Source organism: Channa argus, chromosome 21 (genome assembly GCF_033026475.1).
Source record: "Channa argus isolate prfri chromosome 21, Channa argus male v1.0, whole genome shotgun sequence".
Lineage (NCBI taxonomy): Eukaryota > Metazoa > Chordata > Actinopteri > Anabantiformes > Channidae > Channa > Channa argus.
The window spans coordinates 14751877-14771046 of record NC_090217.1 but is presented as its reverse complement, the minus strand read 5'-3'; the positions used below and the strand labels follow the sequence as shown (position 1 = coordinate 14771046).

The 19170-nt window shown below is 38.5% G+C and overlaps 2 protein-coding genes across 4 annotated transcripts in view; one reads left to right on the top strand and one right to left on the bottom strand.

Annotated features, from left to right (window-relative positions):
* Positions 1-1772: 1772 nt before the first annotated feature.
* On the bottom strand, positions 1773-8139 carry phyh (phytanoyl-CoA 2-hydroxylase). The gene is made up of 9 exons (XM_067489633.1): positions 7971-8139; positions 6239-6294; positions 5618-5728; positions 5166-5334; positions 3716-3797; positions 3320-3501; positions 3083-3232; positions 2799-2933; positions 1773-2461 (listed from the first exon to the last, which is right to left on the bottom strand). The coding sequence occupies exons 1-9, from the start codon at positions 8040-8042 to the stop codon at positions 2408-2410; spliced, it is 1011 nt and encodes a 336-aa protein (XP_067345734.1). The 5' UTR covers positions 8043-8139; the 3' UTR covers positions 1773-2407.
* A 1298-nt stretch (positions 8140-9437) lies between these two features.
* The window catches only part of cdk17 (cyclin dependent kinase 17), a 35846-nt gene continuing 26113 nt past the window's right edge, over positions 9438-19170 (top strand). The window contains exons 1-2 of one of the 3 annotated variants that reach the window (XM_067489623.1): positions 9438-9777; positions 9860-9942. The gene's annotated coding sequence lies outside the window, so the exon portion shown is untranslated. The remainder of the gene's footprint in view (positions 9778-9859; positions 9943-19170) is intronic. The other 2 variants (XM_067489624.1, XM_067489622.1) reach the window with 2 other exon arrangements.

Below are 19170 nucleotides of genomic sequence, written 5' to 3'. Positions count from 1 at the left end.
CAGCATGGCATGGAGAAGAGTCCAGGTGCAGAACTGGCCTGCCTGCAGTCCAGATCTTTCACTAATAGAAAACATTTGGTGCATCATAAAACAAAATATCTGTCAACAAAGGCCCAGGACTGTAGAGCAGCTAGAATCCTGCCTCAAACATTCCTCTCCTAAAACTCTAGAAACTGGTCTCCTCCCTTCCCAGAAATTTACAGACACTTGATAATAGAAGAGGGGATGCTACACCCTGTTCCAACTTTTTTGAGATGTGTTGCTGCCATCAAATTCAAAATGAGCTCATATTTTGAATGAAATTGTGAAACTTTCAATAGTTCTAATATCTGATAAGTTGTTTATTCTATTGTGAACAAAATATGAATTGATGAGATTTGCAAACCATTGCATTCTGTTTTCGCATTTTTTTCGCATTTAAACTTCCTCTCAACTTTATTGGAATTGGGGTTGTATTTATGAATTTACTGACAGCTATTTTTTAAATATGTTTCCTTGGCATATTCTGTCTCGCACTATTATCTTTTTACAATAATAACATACATTTGCCTGCCAGCAGACTGTGTCCAGGTGGGAACCTCTTTCTTCTGTACTGGACCCAATAATTATTGTTCCACATATGAAAACCTGCAGAGCTCTGCACACTGTACATACCTGTGCTACATTATGCGTTTGGCACCTTTCTCTGTGACTCTGACAATACCTGCACTTCTCTGCAGGTATTGGATTTTCTGCATTCTGGATGTAGCTAAGAATAGACATTCTTTTTTCCTTTTCAAGCACACAGGTATCAGTTACACAGGATAAGGTTTTTTTTTTTGGAGGTTCCAGTGTGGGGAGCCAGGAAATAGCTGAGAACAACATCTGAATGCTACTCTATAACTAGTGTTGAGCAACTAAACTAACCCTAAATGCATGATAATAAAACACGCTCAATCGGTACAAATATTCTTTTATCAGCGGAAATAACAAAATTGGAAATATGGTGTATTCTAGAGCAGTGTGTGCGATTTATTTTTACACTTTTCTTTGTATTGTAATTTGTTTTAAGGCTACGAATGTAGTAAGTTCATTGACTTGATTGTACACTAAAACTTACTAATTACATCTGGCCAACTCCTGGATGAAACTGAAGAACAAGATTCTGGCCTTTATTGCAAGTTTATGATCTGCCTTTTTGATTGGTACAGCATTACAAGAATTTAGACCCTTCTGCCCATAATCCCTTGTGTTTTTTTCCCTCCCGTAAATCAACAAATGCAGAGATCCTGCATAAATAATAAACCAATCAGAGCCTATTGTCTCTTGATGTTAATGACAATATGTTTTGCATTGTGCATTCATTGCTTATCTTAACTCTATATGTACTACTTGTTTACTACTTGTTATGATTCCCATTATTGTATCTAACACATTAATAGACAGTTATGTAATTATTTACATTATGTAACCTGCATTATGCCAAAGACTCTGTCACTTTTACCCTTCCCATCTTATCTGAAAGAGCCTAAATCTAGGTGTGAGAAGCTTGGAAACACTTACTGTACAGCAACAGACTTGAAGCTATAAATGCTGCCAAAGGGGCTTGTACTAAGTACTAAATTAAGAATCTGGATGTTTTGGAAAATGACAAATTTAACTTTTTTATTTTTGGAGAATTTTCAAAAAAATACTAAAAACATGTTTTCACTTCGACTAGCTGATAATTACCATTATACATTGCTGAATTTTGGATTGTAAATGTCAATTTGATTAAATCCACAGTTCCACAGTCTCATTATTGAAGCAGCCATTTTATTATACATTTTATTCAAACTTTAAAATTATTAAGCTTTCTTTAAAAAGAAAAAAAACAACTAAAAAGCCACTCATCAACAATCATAAGTCATATCAATAGACAAAAAAATCTAAAGATTACAGTAAAAGTCAACATAAGGTAAAGGCATCTGTGGTAACCTTCAAGTACTACACAAATTGCTCTTTTACCCTCAGAGCTTTCATTATTTAGTCAATTTACTTAGTAATCAACATGCTTATCAGCCTTTCCAATGACTGCCCCCGAAGGAACTCTGTTTACATACTGACAGACTTTTTGTAGCAGAGCAAGTTCTAGAAAATGTCATTATTTTCCTAAGAACTGTGCATCAATCAGCTACTAAGTAACGGATATTTTGGGTTTAAATTAGGTTTCCTAGCTTTATGTTTTATGCTAGAACAACATGCTTATGATATTTTCTCAGGCAGTGAGCTAAAAGTTATATTCCGCTAAGAAAAAACACCTTCAGTTGCCCTGTGAATATGCCATGTGGCTTCTTAATATTAGAGCATGATTAATCTTCCATTTGAGCTAAGTGGCAGGTCACCTTGTGATAAAGTAGAAAGCTTTTGATGCATATCTGTGGTGCTGTCACAATGAAGTCCTCACTCCTTGTACTAGACGCCCTCGGATAGCCCAAGTATCCTGTAGGCAGGAGAGGTAAAGGATTAGTTCAACAAATGCAAATCTTTATCGGTTTTATTGTGGTCGTATCATATGTATTATTTCTATATGCAATTCTGACATTGACTCATTTGAACAAGTTATTGTCTATGCACATTTGCATTAAAGAAGTACTCTGTAGCAATTTAGTGACTGCATCAGGCATCACTTCTGCAGCTTTGTTTTTGCGACATGTCTCGCCCCCTCCTCAAAGTCCATAGGCCCCACCCCTTGCCCAATTACATGGAGTATTTCTTCACAAGTGGTCAGCTGTATCATGGATTGTTTAAAAAGGATGAGTGTAACGTGAACGTCTGACCTTGAGTGTGATTTCGTCGCCTATGGCGTACTTCCTGGTTGCAATCTCTTTCACCTCTTTCTCAATGTTTTCCTGTGTGGTTCCCTTCACATCAATGTAATAACAATCAGCGCTGGCGTAGTGGCAGGAAATGGCCTGGAAGCACGGACACGCACACACACAAACACACACGTATTTTCCTCACATCTATTGATATGATTTGCTGTTTATAATTCACATAGTTAAGGACAGTGATTAAACTGTGTAATGCTGAAAAAGCAGGTGCATTATGGGTATTGTAGTACCTTGCGGAAGCCCTGCGTCTGATTCATGCCAGAACCATGGATGAGCAATGGGTGAAAGAAGACAGTGTCGCCCTTCTCCATCTCCAGGTGCACCCTAGGGTGCTGTGGGTTGTAACCACGCACTCCATGGTACATCTTGTTTACACCACCCTAAGAACAGATGCTGTGCTGAGAAAGTGTATGTGTGTGTGCACCTCAGGGCAGTTGTGATTGTGCTTCTACTCGTGTTTTGTGTACCTCCCACTCAGGGTAGTCATGCTCCTGCAGCGTGCCGGTGTGTGTTCCTGGCAGGACAACTAAGCAGCCGTTATGCCTGTTCACTTTCTCCATCGCAGTCCACGCACAGACGATCCGGTCGGCAGGTCGGAAAGAGAAGTAATGCAGATCTTGATGCATTGGGTGGCGAGATGTCTTCTTACCTGAAACAACAGAAAACATGAAAAGCATCTAATAATATCTAAACAATATATAAACCTTTTAAAAATGTTTTGGTGATGATTAGTGTAAATTAAAATATTTTATGCCACGTGGTAGAGGAAATACCATGAATTTATTTCCTTTCAAATTAAATCTACTCATCAACAAACTAACTAGTCAGTTCCAACTTAATATTATTAATTCCTGAGCCAATACCTGCATCAGGAGGCTTGTTGATCAGCATGGTGTGCATGGCCATGATGTTTGGTCCAGTGAAACACTCCACGTACTTCAGGATCTGACACAGAAAGGCACACGTTTTCATTAGTGTTGGGGTTATATTGTTTCAACTGTATTACTTCAGTTGTTTATATCATTATTTTAATTTATAATATATTGCATATGTTTTGTTTGTATAAAAAACACATGACTGCAGTAAAACTGGTTCAGACCAAGTATCTATGTGTTACCAAGCTCTATTAGAAATGAATTGCAAATCTATCTAAATATGTAAAACAGTAAGTAATTCCCTGTTTTTCTGCATAAAGTGGTTATGAAATGTGATTTGATCTTGACCAAAGTCTCAAATATCAAAAAATACAACTTTTCTAGGCTGATAAAAACAGTGGACACCCAGCCAAGCACTCAAAAGACACAAACTACAATGCTCAGTCATATGCAAAACAATGAACTGGCAAGGCATCAATGGCAGCACACTCTAGAGGAAGTTATTGCTCTCTAAAAACGACATTGCAGCACTCCTGACGTTTGCCTAGGGCCACACTGACACTGCACAACCTTTCTTTGTCCTTTTCGACTTATCCTGTAAGTTAAGGTTAGCCACAGCGGATCATTAGTCCGCATGTTGATTTGGCACAGCTTTAACACCACATGCCCATTCCTGAAGCAATCCGATACAAACCAGGCCTGGGACCGGCACTGTGTGGCTGGGGATGGGGATGGGCTGCTGGGGGTTCACTGTCTTGCCCAAGGACACTTCGACCTGTGGTCTACTGAGCCACTGATGCTCTACAACACTAATGGTAAAATGTCTTGTGGACAAATGAAACAAAGGTAGAATTGTTTGGAAAGAACACACAGCACTGCATCCACATATCATCATGAAAACATCATGATCAAAAATGGTGAAGGGAGCATCATGATTTGGGGCTACTTTGCTACCTCTTAACATCATAACTAATAAACTCCCATCTTTTTCAAGGTATCCGACAGGATAATGCCAGGCTGTCTGTTCACAAAACTGAAGTTCAGAAGAAGATGGTTGAAGACCCAAGTAAATCTACTACAGAATGGCTTTGGAAACACAAAATCTACCTTTTGCAGTGGCCAAGGAAGAGCCCAGACCTCAACGTAATTGGGATGCTGTCGAATAACCTCATGAGAATAGTTTACACCAATTGTCCTAGAAGCATAGCTGACCTGAAGCAGTTCTGTGAGGAAGAAAAGTCCAAAAACTACAGGAAGGGCTTGCTTGAAGGTAATGCTACTAACGATGGTTCGAACAGGTATTAATCAGCGTGGTCATTACTATGTTTATTGGAGCTGTTCAATAAGGACAAACCTAATGTTTCATGACCAACCTATGCAGAAAAGCAGGAAGTTGCAACCAGTGTTTATGCTTTTTCTTGTGACTATGTTTTCTTACTTGTGGTAAGGTGCAGTACTGGAAGAGGTCCGGATCTTCCTGGAAGTCCTGTATTTTGGAAACCGCTTTCTGATCCGGAATGAACTCTGACTTAGCAATCGCCACGTCCCTCATTACCACCAAACCGGGAACCTTCACTTCCTGTCGGCAGATGCGTTCAAACTCCCACCTGAAAAGACACGCATGCTCACGCTCAGCACCCTCCCTATGAAGTTCTAGATTTAACATTTATGTGTATTTTAATACAAATATACAACGATCTTACATTTTAAATTTGATGTATTTTTTAACCAATCAGCTTCACTTACATACAGTAATATCTTGACACACTTACAGTTTATTAGCTAAACAATGGGTTTATAGTAGTTATTATTATAGCAAACTTACAGTTACTAATTCTTATACGCACAATGTAAAGTAATGTTACAGTTCTCAAAGTTTGTGAATGTCACCTGAACTTGTCAATGTCATCCTCCGACACCAAATTCTTAATGTGGATGAAGCCATTTTCCTCGTAAAAGAGGCGCTGTTCTGGAGTCAGCAGGCCTGTGTCAAACGTGTATCTGTCAGAAAAGTCACACGTTCATATGTTACATGTTGATTTAGTTGGAATAAAAAAGCTGCTGCAGAGTGTGTTTTAAGTGAAATGACTGACAGACAATGGCTGGTGTTGCATTAAAAGAAATAATGGACTTACTGTTAATACAAGCTTCTAACTTTGAAGAAAACATTTGTACATTCAACTGGTTTTTACAGATAGGATGTGGGTGATCAATATACTTTCTCTCCTTTTAACAAAATGCTAATCATACTTCATGCATCTGCCCCTCGGCTCTGCATCATCCAACTAGAACATCTTAAAATCTGCTACTACACCTTTAAAGCAGAAATGTAAAGGAACTGTAAGATATGACAGAAGAGCTGGAGTCCAAGGTGAACAACAAACACTGATTATATAATATTGCAAAAAGGACCTTTAGCTTGAGTAACCACAGCTGTGGCTCAGACAACCAGTGGTCCAGGCCAATATCTGTGGTGTCACTTAATCTAAAGCTGTAAAGTTATGATATTACCTTAGTTGTTGTGGGTGACTGTGAGTGAAGGTTTGGCCAGATGTTGGTTCAGCCCTCTGAAAAAACTCAGTTAAGGAGGAAACAAACAATGGTTTAGAAATGTCATTACTGCCTGTTACTGGACTATAACTTATCTGAAATTGAAATAATAGAGAGTTTGTGAAAAGTATAATAAGTGGGAAACACTATTTTAGTGATTACTAATCTAACACACTATCAGGCTTTTAACTGACATGAAATAGTTTCAGCTACTTTACCCTCTGGAGCTATTTTTCGTCCTCACCAAACATATATGGAGTAGATAGAAAAATAAAACATACACTCCAGTGCTTTATTAGGGGATCGAGCTTAATCTTAATCCTAACATAATAATAATAATAATAATCATGCTAATTCAGACGTAACAAAATAGGTCAAAGAGGGCATAAAACAGTGAAGATTAAATATTTTATATCACTGCAAAACTTTGCATCCTTCCCAGATAAATAAATAAAAAATAATTGGAAATTTGCATTAAATGTTATGTTAATGAAAAAAACTGTTTTGCAAGCATTTGCACCCAACTCCAAGGCAGTTATATGGCACTCAGCTTGAACTCAGAGTGAACTCCCTATACAACTATTACATTTATAGCTATATGAAGATACAGAATATATATGTAATACTCATAAATCTAACTTTAAACATCCAGCTCTTTGTCACGCAAATAGAATAGCACACAATATAAACTGATAAACTGTACAACTAGCTTCTAAATCCTTACTTTATTTGCCTTTCCTTCCTCCTTGACACAAAGTCAGCAATTTTATACTAATAAGAAATCTGCCCAGAAATTGTATGATTAATTGAATGGTGGCGTGCACACTGGTTACTTTCGGCTTTTGCACAGACAATAAAAAGCAACAAAATGTTTATGAAGCAACAGTGTATATAAAGCCCAGGCAGGCCTTCAGTGGGTAAGACTTGAAGTGACCTATGCCAGGCTACGTGCAGCTGTGTGCGCATACGCAGAGTATTGTGGCTGTGATTGTAGATGCACATTCAGTAGAGTGCTTACGGTAACATCCTGTTGTTGTGGACCCTATAGATTATATATTCTATATGCGCGTCAAACGTACGTGCACAAATAAAGTGTTGCAAAGTTTCCCAAGAGGAACATCGTCTCTTCATTAATGCCCAACCACATTAGATATAAAATAACCAACCTCTAACGCCCCCCTTAAAGCATCTAGTGAGGGATAGATCTTCCCAACCAGCGGCGGAATCTTAGAGATCACAAACTACAGTCAGGGCTTCGGCTCCGAGCGACACATGATAGGATCAATGCAACGTGCAAATGGGCATTAAAAACCAATACAGCAATAGTTACAGCTTTTTATGAATGATTACCGCCCCTGTAAGGTGCAGCCCTGGGCAACTACACGTCGGCCAAAATCCGCGACTGCTGCTGGTGTTACAAAAACAAGAACGACACCTCGACTGAACATAACGACGTTATTGTAACTGTGCACACATTCCTTAATACAAAGTCGTGACATCAGCAAAAATAACTGTAGGCGCTAACGGATCCCTGATTATTACTCCGTCTTTACAGAGGCCTGGTGTCCATAGCCCAGGCCCAGGCCTGGCCCACAAGAGCTGTGCACGACACAGTGTGCCTCTGTCGGCTACCTAACTGTTCGCGGACCGGCTCCAGTGAGGCGGCGGATCACACAGCAAACTGAAAGGATACGATCGCAGCTTGTGTGTGCGATCGTTCAAGGTGATTGATCAGCAGCTTGAGTCTTTCCGCAGCACGAGACATCTTCCAGTCAGTTCTCAGTTCAAGTGTAATCACATTAAACACGGAAAGCAGGGAAAAGGGTTTCTCACTGGGGCAAAGTGCAATGACACCAAACACACACACACGAACACGCACACACACACTTTACAGTATGGTGTATGTACATTATGTAAGACTTTCATAATATCAATACAACCTGAAGCAGCTGAGTCAGGATTGTTCAACTACAAACTTCTACATTAAAACGTTGTAGACAAACTGTTGTAGTGTGTATAAATTATACACAACATTTAATATCTATAGTTTAAAAATATTACCACTGACCACAGGAGATAAGGCCATACACTAAGTGAATATTTAGGCTAAAATCACACACACACACACACAGCGTTGCGTTTTCATTTTTATTTTGCTGATTTGCAGCGCACAAAGGAATTGGTAATTACCCCCAAAGTAATTTATTGGCAGCAGAGAAGAATTGCAGGAAGAATAGCTCAGAGCCTGATTCATGAGTAAAGATTAGTGAAAAGGTTTCAGTAATATTCTCCCTTCAGACTCATATTATGTAGTCTTTTAATTATAGTAGTATCAGTTTTTATCCACTAGGTGGAGCCACGCAACCAAAAAAAAAAGAATCCATGTAATTCATGCCCAGGTGTTAAAAGGAGAAGAATCAGCTTTTCAACTTCAAAATTAAAAATGTATGTTATAGATATGATATTTGTATGTAACTATGAACAAAGGGTCTACCAGCTGATACTGTCTACTATAATCAATGATAAAAAAATTGGTACAACTACATTAGGTGTAATACTGAAATTGTTAAACTTTGAACAAATAACTAAACTTTTAACAATTTGCTTGTCGCAATTCAAGAAAAGAAAATATACAAAGTTGTCTTTGATAATTTAATTAAATGAATATGTAACCCTCAAGCAGTGGGCTATGTTTACTTTTTCATAATGACTGCATGGGACAAACTGTGTTTTTAGATCCTAATACAGGTTACAGCTACCGCTGAAAGTGTTGCAGCAAATAATTTGTAACCAAAGTGAAGGAAAGCTATTCAAATACATAAGCCAAGGTTTCGTTTATCTGCATGTCCTACTCGTGCACAGAGCTTCGTCAAGCTATCTACAAATTGCCAGATAGGTAACAGGGTATCTGTTCATATTATATTTAATATTACGTCATATATTATTCCATATGATTACAATTGTTTTTTAAATGTAATTGTGGATATATATATTCGTTTATGTACAAAGAAATTATAAAATGAAAGTCTTTATGTTAGTCATTGTAATGATGCAACAGGAAACGCGAAACCCACAATTTGAGCTTTTATTTTGAAACTTGTGAATGAATATGAGGTCAATTAATTGTTTTATTTTGAAGTATAGCAGAAGTCTCGCCATGTCCTGAGATTTGTACTTTACGGAAGCGGTGTTGTACCACTGCTGCCTTCTCTGTCGACAGCAGAACCTCCTCCAGTCTCTTTAAATTGCTAATACCAACACACAAACGACATTTTAGGGGGTTCGGTCTATAGTTGTCTGTCCCCACACCACTCAAATCAAGGTGGGTGTGTGTTTCTGCGGATATTTCATTCTCTGTCGCAGCGGTTTTGAGCTGAACCCGAGTACAGACGGAGCTGTGTCTTTCAGGCTACTTCAGTGGGCGGATAAAGCGGAGGAGGGCATCCGGGCCTGGCAGCTCCGGAGAGTCGGCTTGAAACGACGGAATTCTCTATTTTCAGGTAAACTTGCTCACATGTCATTTCTGGATAACACGGAGCGTGTCCGATAATAGAGTCAGTGATATAACATTTCTTCCGGCAGCGAAGGACGAAGCCTCAACTATGGTTTATTGACATAACAACACGGAGAAGAAGCAGCTGAAGAATAACTCAACGCTAGCTAACGTATATTTCTCATTTTTGTCTGCTACGTTCCTGTTTGTCTTTTACAATTAGGTTTTTTGTGTTCGCGCTTCCCCCATATTTTAAACAAAAAAACATATTTCAGGTGAAAACATCTGGTTTGTTTACATAACGTATGTACCGACATCCAGACTATTCTCCGTGAGACATGAACCTTGTAAATCTTTAGAAGGATATTAACGTTATATAAATGTGACAAACTGCCGGATTATTATTTGAGTGCTGACATAACATTTCGTAGTGCCTGTTAAAATTAAGCGAAGGAACAGTCCTCTCTTGATGATGTGATATCAGGGAAAACATCTGCACCAGTAATGCAGGAATGTTTTTGAACAAGCTACACAAAACATCATAAACCTAAAATAAATAAGAAATCAACAAGCAACACTCCAGAGATATTAGACGAGATTGTAATGTTACACTATAATATAATATCATCCGTGATTATTTCCTTTTATGAATAAAGGAGCAATTTTGGCTTTATCCTAGTGAAAATCTGGATATTTGACTACAAAGTCATTTATGCATATAAGTCAATTGTCAAACAATATATTTGTTATCAATACACAGTTAAATGTGTCTAATTAGTGGTGCATGAGCATTTCTGTGGAAGACCAGCATTCATGCTAAATGATGTCTCAAACTATCACTGGGCCCAGCATGGATTAGGCATTTCCAGTATAAAGCTTCTGGGCTCCATTCGGAGAAGCAACATTTTCCATTACCTTTCAGGCAAAGAGGTAACACTCTTCATTTGACACAGCCTTAGTTCTCTTCAGGCTATGCTGCCCTGTCCAGCCACAATGGCTTTAAAGGCTGCTTCATTAGAACATACTGATCCCCTCAGGTGTCCAGCTCTTATCCCTACCTATCTAGTAGTTATCAGAAAATACCACTCTTTGACATAGTGCACCTTTAAAGTCCAACCCACATCTATGTGCCTTTAGTGTTTCTCCAGCAACACTGATCTAAATAATCTTAACAAGCAGCCTCAAGACATCTTCTCCCTCTGATTTCAAAGCACCTTTGAAATCAGACGGAGACAAGCCACCGGCTTGCTTAAAGGCCCTTCTTTGAAATTACTAGAGTTTGTTAATTTAAAATTACTGGCAAAAACAGCATGTACTTGTTGAAAATCTCCAGGCACAAATATGTTTTCACCAGCCAGTAAGTCATGTGTCGGGAGAATGCAACACAGCACCAATACAGCGTCCTGCTGTCACCCTGGTAACTATGAGATATTAAGTAAAAATTTCCAGTGAACCAACGTACACTATATCTGTCAATGACAATAGCAAAATAGTATCATAGTCATTAGCTCATCGTATAAATCACCAGAAAATTATCAGCTGTGGTATCGACCTGTTATCACATATCTCCGTAGTGTCTTTTCTACTTCCGGTTTGACTGGGACTTACCTCCACCATGCTTTGTATAGAACAACTGGCCGCTCAATTATGTGCATGTGTGTGTGTATTTGTTTGTGTGCATGTGTGTATTTGCATGAATGTGTGTATTGACCTACATTCAGATCTAGGTTGTTGGCTGTAAGAGTGATACAACCCCAGAGGACAAAGTAATTACCCTGACAGCCTCCTCCCCATGTCAGTGGACCATATAGCAGCACATGTATTGATCTTTCTCTGCACTATATTGCATGAAGCAGGAACATGAGTTAATAGCATGAACTCATGAACATCCAAAGAAGTGAATTGTCATGCAGCAACATAAAACTTTCAGTGCTGTGATGAGACTGTGTATGTAACGGAACCCCAGCCAGTGTCACTGATTGGTTAGAAGCTTCCTGTTGATTTGAACAAGTGTGAGCAGAGGGCAAGTTAAGATTCTGTGGTGAAACTAGGTCCAGCATTGATTTCCCCCATGTTGAGAACCTGATTCAGCGTGTTGTTAAATGAGTACTTTCATTTTACACCTTTTAAAATCAGTTTGCTCTCAATGAAGGGTGTTACTCATCCTGTTGAATAATGCCTTCTTTCTGCTAAAGCAGATTATGTCATTAGGGGTTATCCCATATTTGTGGCAGAAGACATCTCCTTTTGCTGCTTTGATTTTGACCTATTGTTTTAAAAAGTCAAATAAATCCTTGCAGTGCCTCTTAAAATGTTATGAATTAAAAAGAAATCACACTTGTTAAAAAAAGTCGGTGAAATGCAGTTGATGACAGCGCAGCATTGAGAGGCAAGTCAGTTGAAATGTTCATTCCACCACTGTAGCAGTTTGCCTTGTCTTGAGCGGGGAAGTCAGTGAGACTCGTGGACATGTGGATGAGCATGATGCTTAAGCTGCAGATACTCGCTTTACTGAAATGTAACATCAGCATATTATAAATAAATATAACTATAAAAGTAAAAGTATATAGGGATAATAACAAAGTATTAAACTGTAATAAAACGTATTTGTGTTGACTTGGGATCATATATCATCATATAGTGATATCCCACAATGTTTTGAAGTAGAGCTGACGACACCTAATGATGATCAGCCTCCAAAACACTGTTGCTAATGACAACCAGGCCAGCAGGTTCCAGTCTCTCTCTTTCCCTCTCGCTCATTTATATAACCCCAGGATGTGTAATATTTTATTGATCAGATGATGTGTATGTATGTCTTTCAGTGTGTTTATTTAATTTTGCATGTTTCTTATGCTGTGCTTATGTATGTCACGATTTATGTTTCTATGAGTAAGTTAACACATTTGTATGTATGTTTATGACCCATGTTGAACCGAAAAGATTTTTCTCTTTTTGTCTCTTTTGCTCATGGGAATCGTGTTTGACTTATTAGGTGTTTTGCCCAAGGAAATACAGAAAATGTAAAAAACAGTAGAACGTAACAAAATGTGAAAAGGCTTTGTAACAGCCAATAGGCTAATGGCAAATGTTGTGTGGGCACTTCCCTGCTGCAGGGTGGGCATCATGTAGGTGAAGTAGCAATTATTGTTTTTTTTTGGGGTCTATCTAATTCTAGGGCTACATAATGAATACAATTAGTCTGTGCTCAATGCAGCATCACAGCACACACACGGGCACACACACACACACACACACACACACACACACACACACACACACACACACACACACACTCAAAGTTATGTGAGCCATGAGAAGAATGTGGAGTGGTGTGAGTTAATTCTCTCTCTGTCTCATTTTACAGTGAAACAAAACCTTTTTAAAAAAATTTCTGGGTGAGTGTGTTGTATGGATATGTTTTGGTGTCAGAGAAGACATTTGGTGGTAGGGTGTGTGTGTGTGTGCGCGCGCGCGTGTGTTGTGTGCATGCGTGTGTTTGTCAGATATTTTTTTATTTGTTCTCCTTTGCTTGGACAAAGACACTTTATGCCCTTTTGTCGATCTTTTCATTGTGTATACCTGCATTTATTGGTGTCATATTCTGTCCACTTTTCTTCAGGATAAACTGTCCAATCATGTGTGTATTTGGAATTCGAATTGTTTCCAAATTGAATTTGCAATTTAACAAAATGTGATATTTAAACTGCAAGCCTGCAATTTAAGCTGCTATTGCGATGTTTTTATGTGTGTATTCTTAACATTCAGAGAAGCGTTAGGAAGTGACTGATAGGCGTTGAAGAAATGTGCCACTGGTGCATTTTTATACACCAACTAGGTTTGTGTGGGGGTGGAGATGGAGCAAGGGAGAGTGATGTCAGAAAGATAAAATAAAATTTAGTTGTGATTGGGTTGGGTGAGATTGGTTCATGATCTGGAGATTAACCAGTGGCATTATTAAAGCAGCAGCAGAGAAGGATTATACACTCACTCACACACAGAGGTCACACGTTAAAATAAACCTGCAGTGCATTCATGAAGTCGCCTTCTCTCATGTGGCTAACACTCACTGTACACTCAAATGCTGAAGTATTTATTATGCGCATTAATGAGTAGCTGAACACAGTGAGCAATTCGAAGGATGTTTCACTCTGTTTGCTGCTTACTATGTCTGAACAGGATGAGGGAAATGTTTTGCATCCTGTTTTCTTCCATTTTCACTATGGCCACAATGGCACCATAAGCATTACATGTAGTTAAAGAATCTTAATACCTTATTGTGATAGTCTTTTCTTTCCTGTGTTGCCTATTTTACCGCTTAACCACGACCTTGACCTTGTTTAAGTTCGATAAGTGTGGACTTCTCATTATCTGAGCACAGTTTTTTTATTTCTCATGACTTTATCAAAATAACTATCTCTAGTATTGTTGCTGATCTACTTTGTATATCAAACATATTGTATTTATTGTATTTATAGCAGTGTTTCACACAGATTCGCATTATACTTGCTGTGGTGGCTGCCTCACCAGCAGCAGTGAGATGGGAGGTCAAAGATTTCATTTTTGATTTCTTGACATGATATGAACATTTGTGTTATCTGCAAACATTCTTTTTGCGTCACATTAAGTAAGTAAGCTTCAATATTATGTCACAATTACTGTTATGACATTACTTGGATTTCAAACCATTCAGAATTCAGAGTGTCATTCTATTTATCAGTAAAAAGATAAACAGTTTTCGGCAAATCCCTTCTGGTGTCGCCACAGGGGAACATTTTTACGCCGGATGCCCTTCCTGCTGCAAGCCTCCTATTTTTTTTTTTTTTTATGTCTCTGCTCAGGACTGGCACCAAGGTCACCCTTGTTGCCTGGGGAGGCCCACACCTGGTGGGGTGGGATTCAAACCCTTGGCCTTCTGCATCCCAACCCATCAACCAGGCCTCAGCATTATATTTATCGATAACAAGTACAATTTTACCCAGCAATAACAAATTATTAGCCCTGTCTAATGATACTGCTGACAGTTATTAGCATCCATAGCTGGCCCTAGTTTCACAGACTATCAGGACCAGCTAGGTCACTGACCCAAATCCTAAAGGTCTGAATTAAGATCTTTGTCTAGTAAGCGTAAAACAGACACAGTAACTAGTAACAATATATTACCTGGGTATGCTTAAATACTTTAAATAGCACTTAGTATATCACTTGAAATTGTGGCAACAATAGATGCTTTCAGTATTTATAAAATGTTCAGGTAATTTGCGATGCACATTTCATCGTAGCTGCACACACGAATGCATGAATAAGTGTTACTGGCAAGTGTTAGTGCCAAGTACAGTCAGTTGTGTTTAACATTCTGCCATTCAGTACATACCACCCTACACAACTCTCACCGTCTGCTTGTTCCTCTAAAATAATTGTATTGTAACCAACATGACATAATCAAAACAATTAATTTTTTTCTACCAGGAGTTGCACAACTATTTTGTAAAACTAAATTCCCAGTCAAATTTTTCACGAGAATGTTGTTTAGGATCTTTGTCTTCTAACTTTTATTCCAGCATATTTATAAAAGCAAGTTTCTTCTTTAATCACTAATTAAGGCCCTTTCTTTCCTTCGAATTAATCATTGCCTTATAGACACGTGTTATCTGCAATCATTGCCAATGAAGTGCACTAAATGTTCACAGGAAGCAAACTGGACCATAGACCATTTTAAAACACACATAAAAAAGGCCTTGTGGCTTTTTAACCGAGCCATTTCTAATGAGATGAAGCAGAAATGTTGCTGTAATGGAGAGTTTCATAATACTCTTGTCATGTCTTCTATTTTATTTCTCAAGCTCTGCACTGCATTAGCATCACTAAGCCCCTCTTTCATGGTTTTCTGAAAGGTCACATCAATGCAGTGTCAGTATTTCCAGGGATGTTTGCACATACACTAATAATCTATTGTAAGCAGATTAAAGCAACACTTTGGCACACTCTCACTCCACACCACTCTCATGGTGATCATTGCCACTGATAGACAGAAGAACTTACAAGTGTAGTTGCTCTTGAGCAGTGTAACTATTTCGAGTGATTTTCAAAATAGCATAACAGCCAGTCCAAATCTGATCCATTGCATCCATAGAGTCAAATTCAGAACCATTAATTTACTGCTATATATATATATATTCAGCAGTCTTTTGCTTCTTCTTGGCAACACCTGCAAGGACTTCAATTCCCTCCTTGTGTCTCAGTCACTATGAAGCCGCCACCAGATGGTTAGATTATCCTAGCACAGAAGTGGAAATCGAGAGAAGCCGATACAAGATGCGATGCATGACATGCCAAACTATTTCTTGGCTGGGCACAATAACTTCCTGGTGATTGGTTGTCACAGTGCCAGGCAAGCTAATGACAATGACTCTAAGAAAGTACTGCACCCGGTCAAAAAATTGGCCAACCACAAGACCTTTAAAACCACAATGTGTCATTTGAACAGTTGTCTTTTAAACAAATGACCAATAAAACATTATTCTGTGAGATTAGGAGGTGTTAAGTGACAGATTTGGACAGAGCAAGGCTTTTAATAAGCTGTTTACTGAAGGTTTTAGTCTGTGCAAAGCTAAGCTAACCTGCTGCTCCCTGTACCAGTACATGACATAATCATTCTGTTAATGAGAGCAGTTTCAGTTTTCTCATCACACTCTGTATAATGTTAATGCAACAAGGACAGCCCGCCTCTCTTTATTATACCTGTTAGTGCTACAGACAAGTAGCAGCAACTATCAAAATCTGCCAGTGAGAGGCTACGAACAATACTGTAGCTGTTAAATTACAAAAACGTGTCAACATGGTGCCATTATTCTGTAGTTTGTCCACTTGACTGTAGGGAAGTTTATTTTTCAAATGTCCAGTCCAGTACATTTCTTGGCTATGAATGTCAAAAAAACTGTGTGATGTAATAAATTTATGAGGAATAATACACCTTTGTCTCGGGCTGGGGCATCTTACCTGGTTTGGCACAAAGACAGGAAAAAGCCCAGGTGACTTTGTTAGATGGCATTAGCAACACATACACAAACACCCACACAAAGCTTGGCACTTTAGGGAGAGAACACCTATTCTGCAATGCCTCAGGGTCAGTAGAAAGGGAGTTCTAAGCTGTGCTCCAGGGAGTGGTGGGGTGTGAGAAAGAGGATGCACCATTAAAGCCATAAAACTGACAGAAGAGGAGGAGGAGAGGCAAATATAGTGGGATGAAATTTAAAGCCCTGTTTTTCAGTTCTGTAAGATGACTTGTCAGCCTTGGAAATCTTTCTCTGGTGTTACTTTTATGTTTGTGTTGTTGGGCATGTGTTCATGGAGCTGTTGGGTGAAAATAGATACAATTATTTAAATGAGTTTCATAATTTCTGTGCAGCTTTTAAAATAATTTTGATGTGTGTTTGTGTGTGTGTGAGAGAGAGTGAGCTTGTACAGTTTTTCATCTCTCTTCACTGGAATGTGCCATCTCCAGCTGTGTGTTTGGATTCACCAACCAAACATGTAGACAAGAAAAACACATTCCTGTGTGTCCTGTTTGTGTGTGTGTGTGTGTGTGTGTGTCAGATGAACCGGAAACTTCTTGTTAATCCTCACTAGTGTCGTGTAATGACACAAGTGTTATGTAAGAGATGGACTATGGGAAAATACGGGTGCTAATTTCACAAATCACACACACACAGTAGGAGCAAAGAGAGGTAACCACAGGTGTTTTTTTTCTCACCATTTTGGCCAAAGTTATGCATGCTAATAATTACGTAGCCATTGATTTCTCTTAATTGATTATAGCTAAATTCACATGATATCTTTTCTTTCAGTTTTTTTCTGGAAAACTTCAAATCTTTATTTATTGTTTTTTGTGGATAATTTTATCTGGCTGCTGTTCTTTACTAGGCAGCTAGCTTGCAGTTTAAAAAAAAAAAAGAACAGCAACACCAAATTTGATGGGACTCAACCAAAACATTGCAGCTGTGGGCCATGAAACCAAAAGAATGAACACACACACACACACACACACACACACACACACACACACACACATGCCCAAATACAGGTACAGTATATACCTCAGTATGTTTGTTTTTATTGGAACCTCACCCTTCTCTTGCTGCAAACAGATGATACTGGAGTGTCTGGGCATGCAGTCAAATTGTGGTTTGTCTCTGTGTGTGTGTGTGTGTGTGTGTTGGTCAGCTGAGTTCCCTGTATGCTTTGTGGACTATGGGCTTTGTATTTGTCATGTGGCAAGAGAGCGATGGGGTAATATGCTCTACGTGCTGCGTTTACATTTGTTTACGTGTGTGTGTTTCTATCCAGCAGGGAGACAGTGTAGCTTTCATACCTAAAAATAACATCCTCCCTCCAGCTCACACTTCCTATCCGCCATCTTTATCTTTATTTTTTCTCGCTCCTCCATAGACCCCCAAATCAGTTTTTCACCCTGTCCTTGATGTTTTCTTCTCTCTTTCTGCATCTTGCTTCAATTCTTGTTTGTGTTTATACTTTTAAGAACGTGTGTTATATAGTGCTCTTTAGTAATGAAAATTAAATGTGCACTGTTTGATATGGCAGAAGTCACCAGTATAATTCAATGTGACATATTATTTGTCATAGATACTGAATGTTTAATATCATGTTATCGTGTTACACGCTGCCACCTAACTGATTTCCTGATATACATAGCTACTTATATATATAAAGAGCTTGTACTATGGCTGTTTTTGACACATTTTTATAAATTCCCAGTGTAGTTTTTTTTTTTAACCAAAACTTCCCAAAATCAATTTTTACAAATAACGCAGATTGTTTTCAATCTAACACTCTATTTGGAAGCTTTTAATATACAATTTGCATTTTTCAGAAGCACATACTTTGATTGGCTGGAGGTGTGGCCTCCATTTTTATCACCGGATAATGGGAAACAACATTTTAAAGAGCTTAAGGTAGTGATAAGGATAGAAAAGGTGCAGCTATATAGGTGCAGCCAATTTATCATTAATTCTGTACTGAGTTAGTAATGCAACACATTTTAGACCTTTTACTGATGATGCTAACATTCTGCTGTCACTCAATATGTAACATGTTAGCATCAAAGTCATCGTCAGTATGTGGATGCTTGTGGTGTTTGATCTTCTCTTGTCCTATTAATGTCCTGTATTAAGATATTAGCCCTTTTGTGATTTCATACACATACAGTACACAGGGTTATTTTAGCTCACCCCTCTAGGTCAGTCATGCTGAAGCTCCTTTTAGTTTTCTCTCCCACAAAACAAAGGGTCTTTCAGTGGAAGGCACCCACTGCACTGGGCAGTAGCACTGAAGCTTTGTTTGTGTGTTCTCATAGCTGCACAAACTCAAGAGACTGTACTCA